Source organism: Paramisgurnus dabryanus, chromosome 24 (genome assembly GCF_030506205.2).
Source record: "Paramisgurnus dabryanus chromosome 24, PD_genome_1.1, whole genome shotgun sequence".
Taxonomy (NCBI): Eukaryota; Metazoa; Chordata; class Actinopteri; order Cypriniformes; family Cobitidae; genus Paramisgurnus; species Paramisgurnus dabryanus.
This window is the reverse complement of record NC_133360.1, coordinates 14,700,230-14,714,490: the sequence shown is the minus strand read 5'-3', so window position 1 is coordinate 14,714,490 and position 14,261 is coordinate 14,700,230. Positions and strand designations below refer to the sequence as shown.

The 14,261-nt window shown below is 39.1% G+C and overlaps 1 protein-coding gene across 1 annotated transcript in view; it reads right to left on the bottom strand.

Moving 5' to 3' along the window:
- The window catches only part of unc13a (unc-13 homolog A (C. elegans)), a 54,879-nt gene that overhangs the window by 38,462 nt on the left and 2,156 nt on the right, over positions 1 to 14,261 (bottom strand). Inside the window, exons 2-9 of the mRNA XM_065246538.2 lie at positions 9,992 to 10,021; positions 9,805 to 9,904; positions 4,018 to 4,135; positions 3,478 to 3,601; positions 3,323 to 3,393; positions 3,100 to 3,154; positions 2,685 to 2,714; positions 2,406 to 2,601 (exon numbers count right to left, since the gene is read on the bottom strand). Of these exons, the coding sequence (XP_065102610.1) occupies positions 2,406 to 2,601; positions 2,685 to 2,714; positions 3,100 to 3,154; positions 3,323 to 3,393; positions 3,478 to 3,601; positions 4,018 to 4,135; positions 9,805 to 9,904; positions 9,992 to 10,021 (724 nt within the window). The remainder of the gene's footprint in view (positions 1 to 2,405; positions 2,602 to 2,684; positions 2,715 to 3,099; positions 3,155 to 3,322; positions 3,394 to 3,477; positions 3,602 to 4,017; positions 4,136 to 9,804; positions 9,905 to 9,991; positions 10,022 to 14,261) is intronic.

Sequence of the window (14,261 nt, the reverse complement as noted above, 5' to 3'; positions counted from 1 at the left end):
GGCGGTATGATGGTTAATATATAACGTGTGACAGTAGCCGTGTCATGTTAGCAGGCCTGGATTACATTACTTGCATTGGTGAAAATACAGAGCAGTACGTATCCCAAACAATTCGAAGGAAGGCTGTTAGACACAGGACAAAGTGGTGTTTTGTTCCTTACGGTTGGGTTAAATTGCCTTATTTTGTGGATTTACTTTGGTCCCATGTGTACCGGCTATTATAATAATACAGGGATGACTATATTAGATCAACAGCTTTATACGTGGTCGATTTTGGAGTTGGAATAAAATCAATGGCAAAGTTAACAATAATTTGTTATGAATAATTGTCATTTTTGGTTTAATGTGCATCATATTCGAAAAACAGAACAGAAAATTATTAAAACTGCATTCCGTAACTTTTGCCTCTCTAGTGCCATCTCTGTTTAAACCTAAAACTGCAAGTTACTTTGCGTACTTATTTTTACATTCGTTAAAGTCAAATGACGTTTCACCTCAATTTATAACTAATTATTATAAGCTTACTGTTTTCGAATCGTGGCACTAGCACAATAATTTTGTTTATTTTAACTATAAAAGTTACAGATTGCAGCTTTGTTCGAGATGATGTACCAGCAATAATAACTATTAAAGGACAAGTTCAGTATTTTACACTTAAAGCCCTGTTTTCAGATTGTTGATGATGAAATAGAACGGTTTTGACTGAAATTTGGACATATGATGCTGGCCCGAGAATTTTCTGTGGAATCCCCCCCCCCACCCCTACAATGGCTGTATAGGTGCACTGGAACAATTCTTCCTAAAATGCATTAAACTTTCGTTTACAAAGACGTGAAACTCACCGAGTGGTCAGGGGTGTTCACTGATATGCTCACACAAAAATCGCTGCAAAAGATGCTTTCAAACAGCTGTTTTAGCATTCGTTGTTAACTTGTGGACCTATTTTTCCAAACGCCTCACATCCATATATTCTTCCGTTGAGAGCTTGAATAATAGACACTCCAGCCCAGTTGGTGGCGATAATCCACCTTTACCAATTGCAAGAATACAAACAACTCCATTTCCGTTTCCGGCGGCAGAGTAATACCGTACCTCACAGCACATCTTATACAAGTCAATGGAGTTGGACAAAAACTACGATTAAAACCTGTCGGAAAACATCTTTTGCAGCGATTTTTATGTGAGTATATCAGTGAACACCCATGAATACCACAGAAACCGAAAATTCTCGGGCCAGCGTCATATGTCCAAATTTCAGTCAAAACCGTTCTATGTCAACATAAACAATCTGAAAACAGGGCTTTAAGTGTACAATACAGAACTTGTCCTTTAAGGCAACACCTGGCAAGCTTTTATAAAACACGTTTACCATGATGTAAAAATCACTTATACTACAATAAAATATTTTGCTCATACCGCTCACCCCTTATACAGTACACAGATCAAATATATATATATATATTTATAGACCATGTATGTAAAAGAAGGACTGGTGCGCATGCATAGCAAGCATAGCGAAGACCACAGGACCAGACATGTCCAATTCCACCACATCATCACAGCGGGACGGATTCACAGGCTGGAGCAGGAACAATAGCAGAAGAAGGTGGAAAAGGTTGGAGGTGTAAGACCCACCTATCAGAGAGCGAGTGCCTACTGTCTAAGGAGTACTGGCGGCTGGTCCGCCTGCTCGATCCAGAAGCCGAATCGAGATCGCTGTGGCCGTTGGTGGCGGAGTCTAAACTATCATAGCGTCTGGTGGGAGGGAAGGGGATGGGGGAAGCAGGAAGAGTAGGAGCATGAATAAACTTTGTTTTGGCATCTCACCTCATGAGGTCACACAATGAACGGAACATGACCCAACCTAAGGCATACTGTACAATAACCAAGCTGCTAAGAGACTCATGAATCAAATCCCATTTCAGTGCCCATTAGTAAGACTTTATAAGGGTTTCAAAAAGGCCTTATCCCAAATGGCACACTTGATGTGGACTTCACTGATGTGGCATCCCACTGGTGAGGACATCACAGCGAACAATTAACCATCAGTTTGCAAGTCAACATATAGACATGGAGGAGGACCACAAGGGTTGGTGCCATTTGAAACAAGGCCAGAGTCTCTCTGGGATGCACTAATCCAGGCAGGTCAGGAATACAACATTTGCAAAATATAAAGGAAATTAAAGCTCATTTTGAGGTGAGCACTTAAAATCAAAGACCATGTGGCTCCAAACCCTTAAGGCGTATACGAGCATCATCCAAGGCTTGTATACAGTGACCATTGCATAGGAATAGGAACAGAGGATAGTCACTGTAAATATTACAGATTTGTTAGCATAAGCGGCTATGCTATGTCTAGGAACTGACTGCTATGAACAAAGGAGTAGGGCTCCACAGGCATTTACCTAATGGCCCTCTGGTTATCGTAGTCGTAGTCATTTATGTCGTTGTAACGCGAGCCATTTTGCATGTTTCGGATGGGGTACTGGTGCATGGATGCGTTGGGCTGGGATGTGGTGTAATATGGAGGTGGGATGCTGTTGCTGGTTTCGCTGCGGTAGTCACTGTCTCGATCGTCTACAGCACTGTCTGGATCATCATCTGAGGAGGAAGCACACATGAATAAGCCAAAAAAATCTGACGAAAAGCATCTTAACAACCCATATAACATCGAATTAACTTACTCTGCTGGTCACCCCATAGACTCCAGTTACCTAATGAAAAATGACCCAACACGAAATTAGTTGTGGTAAGTAGAGGTTATGATAAAAACATCTGGCTCACACAAGGCAGCTTGTTATAAATCTGGGATGTTAAACTATACAAGGGTTTACATTTTGGGTGTTGGCATAGCAGGAATGTGCCCATGTATGCTAAGAACCAATGAGTAATAGCTCTGAAGGGTGATGGAAAATGTCTTGAGCCAAACCAAAGCACCCATCTCTAATATTACTTAATACTGTACAGGGCAGATGGCGAGCCATCCATCTAATTTAAATTGTAAATGATGATGGGGTGATCTGACCCGTAATGATGCTCTCTCAAAAGGCCTTGCAATTTATAGTGTGGTAAATGAGTGTGTAATATTTGAGAGCTTACAACACGGAGTTGTCGGCACTGGAAGTGGCCTCTCGTGCTCCTCCTGGTATGCATACTGCAAAATAAGCAAACATAGATAGGACTATCAACATATGGTGAACTGGTGCGTAATTCAGAAGAAAATATACTGTTCTAGCCTTCACAAATTTAAAGCATGTCCTGCCTTTGGGCTCTGGGGAAAACTGTAAACGCAACAAGACTAGTGTTGAATGAAGTTACTTACATCTTGGTCCCTCATTGCATTGAGTTGCTCTAATTTCTTGGCCCAGTACCGAGCTTCCTCCTCAGGTATATCTGTAAGGTATGAAAACCGTGGGTCAGCACTAGAGCTTAGGATAAATTAAGAAGTCAAGACAAATGTGCAATAAAAAAGGTCACCTAATGGGAGCTCGAATCGTGTGTCCAAAAGCACACGGTGGAAGGTGGGATCTTTGGTGCCGCAGATCTCATTTTCCGCCATGATGACCTGGGAGTCTAAAGTCATCCATTGCCCAGGACCTTCCTATAAGATGATATCAGCAATGTTATACGTGCAATCTTAAGTCTGGCAGTCATAAAAACTCAACATCGCAAACGTCATGGGTTTGATCCCAGTGAACACATATTGATATAATGTATACCTTGTTATGCACTTGAAAAATGTAATATCTGCGGTCCATAAATCTACATACTTGGAGGAAGTGGTTAACCTGGCTGTTGGTAACCAAAAGGTTACAAGTTTGCACCCACTAAGGGGAGCTCACAGAGTACAATTGGATCGTTCAGCAAGGAAACTAAATAGGGACTATCCTTGCAAAATAGCCATTTGAGACATTAACGATTTTTCAACTTTGCAATGAGTTCTCCATATATAGCTCTACAGAGGATGAGAAAAAGCGGCAAGCTGTTGGACGCCAAGGCAGGCCATCTGGGCTGTACCTCGTTCGACTGTCGTATGCTGTCCAATGGGATCCACAACGTGCCAACCATGGTGTCCCAGATCAGCCCTTTGTTCCATACCTCCACTGTCAGGCCCAGATCCAGCCTGTTTATTTCACTGGGAATAGATAGTGAAGGGTAAAATTAAGAGTGACACATAATAATATATTGTATGGACATTTTAGGATTATAAAACCCGCATTAAAAAAATACAGTATTAGTTCATGTCCAGGTAATGGAACTTGACTGTAAGCAAAAAAGTCAATTTACACAATGGTCTATATTATCTGTTATGCTTAGTTTTCTCCAACATTATTCATATAATTTCATAGCGGGCCTAAAATCACCCACATACACTTTATATAAACAGAAAATGTCAGTTGCAGCTGGAAGTATGCTGTCAAAAATGTTCCCTTGCTGTCACTGGAGCAGTACCCTTCCAAAAAGTACACCTTTGCAAATGTGGGTGGTTTCCTGGACAGGGATTAGCTTAAAACAGGACTTTAGTTTAATTAGGAAACTAGTTTTTACAAACATGCCTTACTAAAAACATTACTTGTGTGCATTTTGAGGCAAAACAAAGTGCACTTATGTATTTTAAGATATGTGAGTGCAAGTTGTTTTCAGTTTGGACAGCTAGACTAATTCCTGTCCGTGAAACCACCCCATAGAGTTCATATTAGTACCTCAGAGGACGTTTTAGGATTATAAAACATTTTAGGTACATACAGTACTGGTACCAAAGAGTTAATATAAGTACCTTATAGGCTAGTGTACCTCAAAGGTAGACATAGGTATTGGAATGTATAGATATCTATACCTAAATGGTACAAATTAGGACCTTTTTAAACGGTACTATCCCAGTGACAGCTTGGGACCATTTTTTGCCCATTATAACATCATATTGCCAGCTAGCAAATGTGGTACAATGGCAGCAGCTGTTTGGGAAGTTATTTTAGGTCTATATTGCTTAAGTCATAGTCAATGTTTAAGACTACAACATCCTAGACTTGTCAAAAAAATAAGAACATAAGTGCCATTTAAAGGGACAATAAGTAGGATTTACCCCCATCTAGTGGTGTAATTGTATTTTGAATTCAAACGAACAGTGCTCTCTAGCGCCTCACTTTTCCAAATGCGTGTTGCAACTACGGTAGCCATTATGTAATCACTGATCTTCTTGTCCGTTTCAGCTGGTTCACGTGTTCTGACTGAAAACGCGTTGTGGAAATGTGTTGGTAGGCAGTGCTTTTTGTCCCTCTCTTCAGTCTCCACCCTGAGCACCGTCCACTGTCCCACCCCCTTTTTGCCAAACAAACCCCTAAGGAATATCACACCATGTGAGAAAATGCTGTTCAATTGATGGATGTCAGGAAACTAAATCATTGCACAGGCTTCTGAAAAACATTTATAAACTAGAACAGGGATTCCCAAAGTGTGGTACGCGCACCGAGAGGAAAAATGTAATGGCGGTCTGGTTCTTTAAGTGGGATTTTTCTATACAATAAATGAATAAAAAACATGAACAGTAAACATTTCCTTTGTAATCGCTTTTATTTTAAATAAAAAAACTATACTTTATTAGTTTTTGATAGAAACGTAGAAGACAGCTGCTGTCTTTTTCTACGCACTCCTATTCTGTTATGCACTGCAGCCCCTATATGCGTGTCAACTCGTTTCATAGATTCCATATATATTTTAAATATGCTTAACTGGCTGAAATCAGGGAAACTGTCAAGTGGGACGTCTTATGATAAAGTTGTTAGACACGAAGGAGGAAAGGGACAAAGAGAGACAGAGACTATTTTCTATGGCAAAAATAGAAATAATGAAATGTGAAGAGACATGGGCGCGTCTGATGCACAGGATACGCGAGCAATGTGCTTTCATTCATGGTAGAGAGACCGCCAATGAATTATATAATAGAATACATAAATACTTACAAAAACACTGTAGAGAACTTATTAAAAGCTCTCATTTAATTTAGTTTGAAACTTGAGCTGTTAATATGAATCTGCAAACTATTAAATATTTTGTGCGAACAGAAAAGGCTTTTGTGAATGTTTTTCATGGGTCTGCACGTGATGCACGCATCTTGAGGGAGAGCGCACTGGTAAACATGAGGAAAGCTCTCATATGTCATCTACTGTATTAGCTGGCGGCAGTAAGTGTTAGATTCTTACCAAAGTAAACTCGAATGGCGTAAATATCACAGCGGTTAAACACAGACACGGGGGCATGCCACATATATGCTGAGTGTAGCTGCGTCTGGTCGTAGTTTCAGATGGTGCAACAGGCGTAAATATTTTTCACAATGTCGGACGTGGCTAAGCCCGATGTAGAATCCCAACTTCTTTATGTCCGCCTGCGGCCCCTGGTTATTTGCGCGTGATTAAACATGAGTCTTTATGGCGAGAAAACAAAGCTTTGTTGCATTTTTTTTTTTTTTTGAAGTGGGGTTTGGGGTGCGCCAACCCGGTTGGGACATAAACGGTGGGGCGCTGTACTAGAACAATGGCTAATGTTCATTTATTCAGAAATTCCTCAACAATTAGTTCGACTTTAGCCGTTTTAAACATTTTACAAGTAACTGCTTCAATGTGGCAGAGTTCAATGCTGATTTCTCCAAGAATCTACTCATCTAAGATGTTGCAGTCCTTAATTTGTTGGGTCCGACCTCAAATCCACAACCCGTAAGTAAACACATTTTAAGCAGTGCTGCACAATAACTTGCACGCGATTGTCACGTGCATCTTGTTGATTATTAGTAAAGCGGCATCACCTGCTCTCAGAACCAGCAGCTGATGGTGATTTACTACTAATCAATGAATCGGCTTTACTTTTTACAATCGCATGCGATTTATCATGCAGTCCTAACGTTTAAGTTACATTACGGAGCCAGAGAAAACTGAAATTATATATTGTAAACCGTTATGCAACGCTAACTAGATGCTTATGTGTTGTTTTGTAATGTAAAAGTCTTTGGTAGCCACCGGTTTTGATAAAATATCTGTTGGAAATCAGAAGTTGTTTGTTTTCTTAAGTTACAGACACCGGCCCTGTAAGTGTCTGTTTGTTTATTGAGTTATACATGGTAAGGTTAAAATCTCTTAGGGCCCTATTTTAACGATCTGAAATGCAAGTGCGAAGCGCAAAGCGCAAGTGACTTTGTGGGCGGATCTTGGGCGTTGTTGCTATTTTCCCGGCGGGAGAAATAACTCTTGCGCCAGGCGCAAATCAATAAGGGGTTGGTCTGAAGTAGGTTCATTATTCATATGGGGTGGTTTGGGCGTAACGTCAAATAAACCAATCAGAACGTCATCCAACATTCCCTTTAAACGCAAGTGCACAAGTTCCATGGCGGGTTGCTATTATTATGACGGATTTACCAGGCACACACCAGGAGCGGTTTTACAGCCGATGAGACCGACGTTCTTGTAAGAGCAGTCAAAGATAGAGAAGTTGTTTTCTATGGGGATAGGAGAAACGCGCCCAAATCAGCGTCGGTTAAACAGGCGTGAGAGGAGTCTCATCAGCTGGCATCCCCAGGACGTTGCGCCGCAAGCGCTACAATGATGTCAGGAGACGTCACGCTATACATTATGGTCAAGCATGCGCCCTTAAAATAGCATAATGAACAACGCGCAACGCGCCACTGACTTTAGACTAGTTTTTTTCTGGTCAGTGGCGCAATTGTTTTTTGAAACTGCAAAATAGCATCAGGGATGGTTTGCGCTGGAACACGCATCCTTTTTTGCGCTGAACCGCCCAGGGAGCGCAAGTTCATTCCCTAGTTTGCCGACGTGCGTCTGTGGAGGGAAAAACCCGCTGTGCGCCGGTGCAAAATACGAATGATACATGCGTCTCTGACAAAGTCAGTTGCGCTGGGTGCAAGATAGGGCCCTTAGTCTCTGTGTCTGTTGGTTTACTAACCTAACATTTAGTGTACAGAAACTTTAGTGTTCTTCCATGCGTAACGTTATTTCAACTGTGTATTTCACTCATAAAACAACAGGCCTATCAGAAGAGAGGCTCATTAATATTACTTATTACAGGCCAAAACGACCTATTTTTAGCAGAGCTCATGAAAGAGGAGGTGTAAAAAATATAGAGAGATTGTTTTTGGTACTTAAACTGCAAATGTATATTCTTAAGGACATCATTACCTAATATAAAACTCTAGAAGCTTAGAAATATGTGACCTTTAAAATAAAAACTGCCGAAAAAAACAGACACCAGAAGGTATTTGAGGACAAAAATAAATAAATTTAACAGGGACACTATATTAAGAATAAAAAACAAGAAATAAGTAAAATGGAACAGGGTTTAGACTGAAACAATGGCATCTGTGCTTTGGGCATCACTACTGACATACACCAAATGAAGCTCCACAGGACGGCAGTCTCTAAGCTGCATCAAATACTAATAATAGCCTCAGCTTTGATATCAAAACCCATCCCTCTTACCGGCAGCAGGGGCTAATGGTGAAATGGAGGTGTTGGGTTAGACATTGCACTGAGAGATAAGATGAAACTAAATCAAATTTGGCTTATAGATGTTTTAAAATGGGGTTGGCTGGAATTCAAGAAAGAGCAGATGTTGTTGGACAGTCATCTATAACAGCACTGTTGTATTTACATTATAAAGACACTGCATCTTTTTCATTCTCAAAAAAATATGGATGGTGTTTTCAAAGCAATATTTGTCATAATGATACTAGGGTATTAAAGGCAAACTCAATTTTTCGTTTTTGTTCACTTCCAGCTCCCCTAGAGTTAAACATTTGGTTTTTACTGTTTTGGAATCCATTCAGCTGATCTCCGGGTCTGGTGCTACCACTTTTAGCATAGCTTAGCATAATCCATTGATTCTAATTAGACCATTAGCATTGCGGCAAAAATAATCAAAGAGTTTCGATATTTGTCCTATTTAAAACTTGACTCTTCTGTAGTTACAACGTGTACTAAGACTGACAGAAAATTAAAAGTTGTGATTTTCTAGGCCGATATGGCTAGGAACTATACTCTTATTCTGGTGTAGTAATCAAGGACTTTGCTGCCGTAACATGGCTGCAGCAGACGTAGTGATATCACGCAGTGCCCGAAAATAGTCCCCTTGGTAACTTTCAAAAGCAGGGTACTATTTTCATGCGCTGCGTAATATTATTGCGTCTCCTGCAGCCATGTTAGGGCAGCAAAGTCCTTGATTATTACGCCTAGATATATCAGCCTCACAAATGTTTAAGGGGTTGTGTACACCAAAACTTTTACGCCCGCGGCCGGCGCATGTTTTCAATTGTTTCCAATGGAAGCTCGGCGTTTTTCAAATAAGCCAGCAGCTAGCGGGTTTTTTCCGCCCTGAAAACCGGCGCTCGGCGGTTTTTCCGCGCTCGGCGCTGAGCGTCGAGAGTTGAAAGAGATTCAACTTTGGGAGAAAAGCTCCGCTGGTTTTGTGTATCAGAGTCACATATAATTCAAACACATTGAGCATGTAAATACATACAGTGTGCAATACATTTTTGCTTAAAGGCATGATCTCTGAAAGCCAATGTTGATATTTGAAATCACCTAGACAAACATGCCCCTACCCCAATAGAATCTGGACCTTCTTTTGATAGACCCACCCCACACATACGCAACCCAGGCAACGATGTCAGTTAGTAGACACCCCCCTTACTGCTGATTGGCTACAATTGTGTTTTGGTAGTCGCTTTTCTAAAGTGTTTTTAAAAATCATGCACCCCTCCTTTAACTTTTTCTATAGGCAACTAAGAAGACAATAACTCACAACATGAAGTCTTGCTCCCAACATGGCTGACTGCCTCGCACGGCTATGGTGGTGCTTTTGACGTTCTGAACCTTTAGTGACACGTACGTGTTGAATTTCTCTGTAAGGAAAGCGACAATGGATTTAGTAGACATAATACATCAAGAAAAGAAAAAACAACCTCAAAACAACTGTACTTTAAATTTACCTTGCGGTCCATCGAGCTTGGCTTTCTTCACTGCAATAAAGAAAGACATTTATGTAAATAAATGACAAAGAGAGGCAAAAATAATCACACTTTACATATCAGGCAGATCATTTGAGATATACAGAGTCGGCTTATTTGCATTTTTGCACGAGGGATACAGCAAGGCTGTAGACTTGAGTTTACCATCATTTACTTTCTGTCATATCTTTATTTAGAAAGCTGAAAGTGTGACCCATTCTGTGAAAATCCAGCATTACTCATTTGACTGCAATTTACTGTTTTTTATATAAAATCATCCTACATATCAGAACATATTCTGTGAAAATACCAGATTAAACTGGATTTCACAGACAGGGTCACATATAAGTTAAAAAGGTACAAGTAAATTTAGCAAGGAATGAACTCCTGTAATCATAGTACAAAGTAATACACATACAGATAGCACTGCCAAGGTTTTTGAAAACGTACCACAGTGTATTTTACATTTACCATGTAAAGCTATATATAAATACCATGTTACCACCAGTTCTTTATTAAAAGAGATGAAAAAGAAAAAAGATATGTGAACACCTTGAAAAGCTTGCTTGTCAGCAGCATAGGATTTTGAAAAGATAATCTTTCTGGAAATTGCTTTATGATATCAAATATTAAAATGGTTATGAAATTGCAGAGAGAGTGATCTTACATAGCAGAGTGGTACTAGTCACTGTCAGTTTTGCCTCGGGAAGTCTAAATAAAACCATTTTCTATCTGAGATCCTTTTCAAAAGCCACTGACGTCAACAGTCCATTCATAATTCATATTGATCCATTCAGTGTGAGCAGACAGCATGTAAAGGACTCCTAAAATAATCCAGAGTCATTTACTGTAGCACTGTAGTCTTTCATAGTCAGTCATCCTCTTTAAAAACAGTCCAGGATGTTATAGAGCTAAATTTCTCAGCTCTTTTTACTTTATAACTTTAATAAATTACACCTGAGACAATGCATGCTTGTAATAATACAACTGAGAAACAAGTTAACATGGGATTTCTTAAAGGGACATTCCACTTTTTTAGAAAATATGCTAATTTTCTAGCTCCCCTAGAGTTAGACATTTGATTTTTACCGTTTTGGAATCCATTCAGCCGATCTCCGGGTCTGGCGCTAGCACTTTTAGCATAGCTTAGCATAATCCATTGAATCTGATTAGACCATTAGCATACCGCTAAAAATAACCAAAGAGTTTCAATATTTTTCCTATTTAAAACTTGACTCTTCTGTAGTTACATCGTGTACTAAGACAGACAAAAAATTAAAAGTTGCGATTTTCTAGGCCGATATGGCTAGGAACTATACTCTCATTCTGGCGTAATAATCAAGGACTGCTTCTGTAACATGGCTGGAGGAGGCGCAATGATATTACGCACTGCCCGAAAATAGTCCCCTGCTATTGAAAGTAACCAAGAAGACTTTTTTCGGGCAGTGCGTAATATCACTACGCCTGCTGCAGCCATGTTACATCAGCAAAGTCACTGATTATTACGCCAGTACAGTTCATAGCCATATCTGCCTTGAAAATCGCAAATCTTTATTTTCCGTTGGTCTTAATACACGATGTAACTAGAGAAGAGTCTAGAAGTTTTAAATAGGAAAAATATTGAAACTCTTTTTTTAGTGCGATGCTAATGGTCTAATCAGATTCAATGGATTGTGCTAAGCTATGCTAAAAGTGCTAGCGCCAGACCCGGAGTTTAGCCGAATGGATTCCAAAACGGTAAAAATCAAATGTTTAACTCTAGGAAAATGAGCATATTTTCAAAAAAAGTGGAGTGTCCCTTCAATATGTAAACCACCTGTCTGTCAATGGGGCAGTATCCTTTATAAAGGTCCTAATATGTATTTGATACCAGTTGAGGTACTAATATGAACTCTTTAGGTGCACAGCTGTACTTTTTGAAAGGGTACTAAATATTTTAACCATTTTTCTGACAGGGCAATGATGAACTACAGGATCCCAGCCTGAGGTTTAGACTCGTGCCCTGTCTGGGTTTCCTCTCTCTGCACCCACACATCACTTTCTACCATGTAGCTGACACACACGTGTGCTGCCTCTATCTCTTCCCCTCACGCTCCATTAATCTCTCTGTGCAGCGAGATATATACTGACACTAAAAATATCAACTTCAGGGTAAATCTGAGTCAAGGGGTTTTGGGAGAGGGGCTAAAAGCTTGGAAATGAAAGCAGCACCCTTCAGTAAGAGCGAGGATTTGCCATGCAGGTGTTTGAGCTAATCAATCTGTTATAAATGGGGGTCTGCAAACCCTACATGTTAGCCTACATGTTGGAATTTATGGAGATAAAGCCTAAGAGTCCTGAGGAAAGATTTGCATTAATTGATTTTTTTGAAAGCCGCTTCATCAAATACCATTTGCAAAAGCAATTAAGCATTAACTTTATAAACTGATATTAAGGGAACATACTAAAACCGGAAGGCTATTTAAACAACCAGATTTTTTGATGCAAACCAATAAGGCACATAAAAGCCCCTGCCAAAGTGAATTTTTTATAGCGCTTTAAATCTACACATTGTTCCCTGGGGATCAAACCCATGACCTTTAAGCTCTTAATGCAATGCTCTACCAATTGAGCTACAGGAAGACTAAAAAAGCCAGTTATGTAAGAATCCAGGACTGTCAGCATCAAAACACATCCAGTGGGAATTAGGCAAGCTTTCCTGTACATGTGCTCAGGTTAGTGAGAACGACACCAGTCGACACACACCCACTCACCCACTGTCATTTTTGGACACTGGCTGTGAATCTGCTGCCTGTTTAATTGCAGTGACAGACACGTTTTTGGATCAGAATGACTATGTGGGATGTGCTGAAAAAAACGTAGCTTACAGTATCATTCAGATGTCTCCTACAACAGATCTCTTGCAGCAGATCAATCTAACTGGCATGCTGTTTTGTGTTAAATGGCAACTGGAAAATGAAGCAAGCCTGGCGAACATGGGCAAACGGCCCACTGAAAAACAGAGGGGCAAAGAAAGGCTTGCTGGTCTAATGAAATTCAGCACGCAAGACATTCTGATAGTGTTTTCAATATTTCAAAGCTTATTATTTTGCAATATGATGACTTAAGTAGCTCTTTTAGAAAGGTACAATAGCGTTCACATAATGTACACTCTAAAAAATGCTGGGTTATTTTCAACACAGCATTGTGTCAAAAAGTGACGAGCCCAGCCTTCTGGGTTGTAATTTAACCCATGCTGGGTTGTTTTAATCCAATATAAAAATGTTCTGGGTTAATTTTGACCAAGCTGCTGGGCTTGTCCCTTTTTGACCCAACACCGAGTTGAAAATTACCCAGCATTTTTTAGTGTGTAATATATTAATAAAAATTAATTTGTCCTACCACAGGAAACATTTAAAATGAACTAAGAAAAGCTAAAAATATTAACAGCTTCATAAATGGCAAATCTGAAATGATAAAACAGTTACAAGACTTATCTATTAAGTTACCTTAAACCTAACCATGTAACTATCCTGTAACACTTACCCTTATTATACATAAAAATCTTAAAGAATAACCTATAATATTAATATATACAAAAAGAAAAAAAGTATAAAAATAATAGTGCTGGACAAAGATTAATTGCGATTAATCGCATACAAAATAAAAGTGTTTTTTTTTTTGCAAAATATATTAGTGTGTGCTGTTTGTAATTATTATGTATATATAAATACACAGACATTCATGTATGTATTTATGAAATATTTACATGTATGTATATAAATATATATATATATATATATATATATATATATTAACAATAAAAAAGGATATATAATTAAAAATGTTCTGAAATGTATATATGTGTATGTGTGTGTGTTTAAATACACAATAATTACACACAGTACACACACATTTGTTTGGCAAACATGCACTTTTATTTTGTATGCAATTATTGCGATTAATCTTTGCCCAGAACTAATAATTTTTCAAATACGCTTTCTCATAGTACACTTTAGTATTGATTATAGTAAACTGTAGTAAAATCCTATAGTTTTTTAACCTCAACATTGTAAATAATAAATTTATGCTATAGCATTTTCTACAATATTTATAAATGTACTATACACTCTAAAAACAAACGGTGCTATTTAGCACCAAAAGTGGTTCTTTGCTCGTTATCATAGAAGAACCGTTTTTAGTGCCATATAGCACCGGTGAAGCACCTGTGTAGAACCATATGGGGGCCATATAGTACCACTATAGCACCAAA